Source organism: Montipora capricornis, chromosome 2, assembly GCF_036669925.1.
Source record: "Montipora capricornis isolate CH-2021 chromosome 2, ASM3666992v2, whole genome shotgun sequence".
NCBI lineage: Eukaryota > Metazoa > Cnidaria > Anthozoa > Scleractinia > Acroporidae > Montipora > Montipora capricornis.
The window spans coordinates 60,241,491-60,246,490 of NC_090884.1; the positions used below are offsets into that span (position 1 = coordinate 60,241,491).

Below are 5,000 nucleotides of genomic sequence, written 5' to 3' on the forward strand. Positions count from 1 at the left end.
TTATGTCTCCTTAAACCCAAGGGCTCCTAGGAGAGAGACTTAATAGATTTTGATCTGTCTAGAGCGAGTTTCAATCGAGAGTCGTAAAACCAAAAGCAAAGTTATTACTTCGGTCAATCAAAACGGACGGAGACATTCCAGTAAACCAATCAAAACTAGAAGCAATTACACGCAGCCAACACAAAGCGCGGGAAAATGTGCACACGCGAGCCACGATTGGCTTTGGTTTTACTACTGGTTGGTTGAAAAAGTGACGCGAGAACTTTGAACCAATCACGGAGTGAAGTAATGCAAAACCAATGCAATTCGCTAATTACTTACGCCACTCAACTGAAAACCGCTCTTTTTTTACTAGTCAATGGGGGGCAGGTTAGGAGTCACTGGAGTCATTGTTTGCTCAAAAAATTAATACAAATGTAGATGTTGCAGTGGGGAGTAGTTTTGAGTGCTAAATACGATATAAATGAATTTATTATATGGCAAGCAATTGTCAGGCTAAATGAAGCATTGTGATTGGGTGGTTTTTGGTCGGGATTTTACAGTCTGGGCCATTACCATAAAAACGGTCCATAATTTAATTTTTTCATCACAACAAGACAATTATTGAGGAATTTTTGCGCTTTACAAGCAAGTGATCTATAATCAGCATATACAGGCGTCGCTGGCAGCCGCTATCAGTCCATTAGCGATCTCACCCAGCACATGAATGAATGAAATGAGGCCTGACCACAACACCGGGCCTACTCTTTACGTATAGTGTCTGGGTTCTTTTACGTCCCACTGAGTTGTGACCATTCAAGGGTTGTGAGACAGCTCCTCCGGTTGATAGCCCTTATACGAGAAGACTTGAAAGTCTTAACCATTTGCGGATGTAGTTACAAAGGCAGCATTTTTTCCTAAGTTATTTTAAGACCTTGAGTGGTGGTCCGGCCGGAGTCGAACTCACGACCTACCGCATGACAGCCCGATGCTCAACCAACTGAGCTACCGGTGCGCAGTGGAAACAATGCCATATAATAAACTACTTACTAACCTCACTTGCTCCGGGTCATACTGGAGAATATTGGGCATTGGTCGTTTTTGTATGGACCTCCCAACACTTGGTCCGTATTGCCACGACCTCTGGCCAAATCCAATATTCCCTCAGTACGGCCCTTGCACTCGATTAGTCAGAGGTTTTAACCTATTAAAACATTACATTGAAGTGTAGGTTAAAGATGAAAGGAAGCAGTAATGCTTGTACTTAACTGGACAATTTAAACAATACTTGTCTCTTATAGACTATAAACGACACCTTTAAAAATTCAACGGGATTTGAAGCCATGACCTATGCAATGCACGTGCAATGCTGTACCAACTGAACTATGAAGCCTCTCAGTTGGGAGCAGATTTTCATTTCCTTGTTCTGCCATTCACAGTTTATCACAAATGATATAGCGACAGGTGCACATCTTAAAAAACATTTACAAATTCCCTCTTAAGAGTGACACCTACAGGCAGAGATTAATTTTCACTCATTCTAATACCAGACAATCTTACTTGTTGGTGGGGGCTAGTTAAATGGGATACTTGCTATCTTGAATAATACCTGGGCAAGTTGTCATGTCCTTTTGTGCCCATTTGTACTTGGCAAGACTTGTGAGCATCTGCAAAACTGCACAATGAACATCTTGAAAAGGCTGCTTAGAAACTTCCATGAGGACCTGAAGTGGTCGAGGAGCCATAGCATCAAAGAGACGCTTGGTAACCTCTGACAGATCATCTGAAGGCATGTCAGCAGAAAAAAAAATGGAAGCTAAGGCTTCCAGGGAAAGAGTGTTCAAATCGCCCTCGGGAGATCTGATGTTGAAAAAGAGGATTTTCATTACCTCACCATTAGGGTTTTTGTCATCAAACACTACTCTTAGACCCATCTCGGAGCGTGCTATGGCACCAACCGTTTGTGTTGCATTCATTCTGAGAATATAATCATCTGCTTTCAGGAATGAAACTAGTTTCTGAAAGAAAGCTGGGTACTTTTCCGCCACCTGTACTGGTCTTGATTGGGCCAAGTTACCAAAGAACCTTACAATACCTGATAAAAATTAATGATGAAAGCAAAATTTTCAGTTCACTTCATATTAAAAAGTATAACGGTTACCACACAGTAATACAAGGGTCAGTAGGACAAATGGGGTAAACAAAAGAATAGGAAGTACACTATTAACAAATGGTAACTGGATCATTGAAACTATTTCTGTCTAATGTATCACTATCTACACTGTAGCAAAAGGTATCTCCTTTTCCTGTGTCAGAAAAAGGTAACTTATGTAAAATGCTGAGTATCTCGAATTTGGTGTGAATTTGAAAGGAAAAAGGGGGTGTATTTTTAGCCTCCCACACTGAGCATTTTAGGGTAGTCATATTTTACCCTCCTCATAAATTCCTGCTTACCCAAAAGCAACATTCCTTTTCCAAAGTTTGACCCATGAGGCAATGCAATTTTCCCTTTCGTAAACAAAAGATGCCATTTGGACGAGACTAAGAACAATTTTCACTGTTAACTTTGTCGTTTGCAAATGAGGAAAAAAGCACTTAATCTAGGACTAGATTAGCTGTGTATATCACTTTAAATTTTAAAAAAAACTGACAAAAAACCTTAGAGAAAAATTGGAAAAAAAACAGAAAAAGTTGATTGAATGATGTCGAACTGGGTCTAATGGCTTAAAGGCAAATGCACTTAACCAGTGAGTCTACACTACAGAAACAATGACTTCAAATTGGCAATTTCAAAGTATTTAAATGAAGCTAATCCTAACAATTTATTGAAAGACAACCGAAAAAAAGGCTTGGTTACTAAGAATGGCATTGACCGTCAAAAATGGCATTGCTTGTTTACCAAAGGGAAATTAGCTGAGGCAACCTGGTCAATCACAATTCAGTCATTATCTAACGATGGGCAATAAATATGACGAGCCCGCCAGGGTGACTCAAAATACAAACAACGAGTAAAAATACTTACCGGTAGTGATACGTACTACACACCAAAACATCTAATAAGCTATTAACTGTTATTATTATACATTGGTGTCACAAGCTCGATTTGGATTGGCTATAAGCACGCAGCTAATTCTTGCTTGCTCTGTTTCTCTTACATCGTAGCTACAGACAATAGATTTTATATATGTAGAATTGACGTCATACCTACATACAATCGTTTTATGCATGCAGAAGTGACGTCACCTAACACACTAAGAGCAGTTCGATCAGTTTTGTCATGGCGGAGCTCAGCTCAGGAAAATGCATAGTAAAACAATTATTGAATTCGGTTTTTGCATGTTAGTGATAATTATCAAGGCCTCAGTTTGTGTTATCCGCCTCAGCCTTCGGCTTCACCAGATAACACAAACTTTGGCCTTGATAATTATCGCTAACATGCTCAACCTCATCCAATAATTGTTAATTATCCAACTTTTTTGCTCTAAATTTCTAGCAAATGAATTGTAAACAACTGAGAACGTGCGACAGATTTATGCCTGCGGGGCAACATCAGCATATAAACTAGTCAAACCGGTTCTCTTCTGTACAATAACCAAGTGTACAAGAACTAACTGTACAATATTGTGGAATCTTTGCACTCTTTTCGTGCGTTTTCTGTACAATAACTAATACAGTTGGATAATAATCACTTTTAATGCTTATAAAGAAGTCTGTTATTTATACCTGCCATGCTGTTAACCCCTCAGTTCCCCGCTAAAGGTGTTCGGCATGTGATGTCACCCTCCAGAACTCAGTGGGTAAAATTTCATTTGCTAAACTGCAGGAAAGGAATGTTGCTTTCAGGTAAGCAGGCATTCATGGGGAGGAAGTGAAATACAGCTCCCTAATAACGACTGCATGAGAGGCTAGGTGTGTTTTGTACTCTACCTTTTTAAGGACTGGAATGATCTCTTACCAGCCACCCATTGCACAGTAATCATTCATACAACATGACTTAAAGCCACTACATTTGGGCCTGGTTCAGACAACGTACCTCACATGAGCCGAATCAAATTCGAATTTAGACCGACCCAAATTAACTAATCCTGTCTGAATTGATTCAGACGCCGAACTTAATTGCGCCGAAATTAATTCACAGAAGTATACTATGACTGAAGAAAATTGCAAAGTTGTAATAATTTCTGCATTTGATTTGGCTCAAGTGAAGTACGGCATCTGGATCAAAGCCGCTCCACAGCCATAATTCCCGGCTAAGCCAGGTGGGAAGAATTGCTTGGCCGATCTGAATTAGAACGGCCATTCTGAATTCATTCAGACGCTGTACTTCACATGAACTTAATTCCCTGAATTCGATTCGGTTCATGTGAAGTACGGCATCTGAACTGGACCTAATTTTCTCCTATTCACCTGAATCTTCAATTCGGCATGATGAATGAAACAACGTTGAGTGACTGCTCTCATTTTTGTTTCAACTAGTATGACAGTTATTGGACCTTGACGATATTATGATGGAGGTGGATTGGTAGGTTGTGAGTCTTCCTGGTGACCACATGATGTTAAACCATTTTAGGTTGGCGCCCCCCCCCACCCCCCCCCTTTTTGTTTACCATTGTCTGTTTTGAGTTTTCAAAAAAAAAGTGATGTGAGGAATGCTGCGAATGGCACAGTAAAATATTTTTTTAAACTTTTAATTTGAAATATAAACATTAATTTTTGCCTGTACAGAATTTTAGTTTCAACTTCAACCCCAGGGTAAACAGGACACTTCGCCACAGGAGAGGTATTGGGAGGAAAAATTCTCTCTACTAGTTTCTGCTCTTTCCTGCCACTCCCCTTTTTCAGCAGCTTGAAACTGTTTTGCTTTTTAGATCAATTCTGATTTTCTTTTTGCATTTCTTTTTTTTTACTCTGACCGACTAACTCAAAATTAAGAAACACATTCACCGACTAATGGGAAAAAAATGGTGATGGTGAAAAAAGGAAAGGAAAGAAACTTTATTAAAGTGTCTAGTCGTTTTAGC

The 5,000-nt window shown here is 39.5% G+C and overlaps 1 protein-coding gene across 1 annotated transcript in view; it reads right to left on the reverse strand.

Moving 5' to 3' along the window:
• The window catches only part of LOC138029732 (26S proteasome non-ATPase regulatory subunit 5-like), a 6,912-nt gene that overhangs the window by 959 nt on the left and 953 nt on the right, over positions 1-5,000 (reverse strand). The window contains exon 2 of the mRNA XM_068877500.1: positions 1,589-2,074. Coding sequence (XP_068733601.1) covers positions 1,589-2,074 — 486 coding nt within the window. The remainder of the gene's footprint in view (positions 1-1,588; positions 2,075-5,000) is intronic.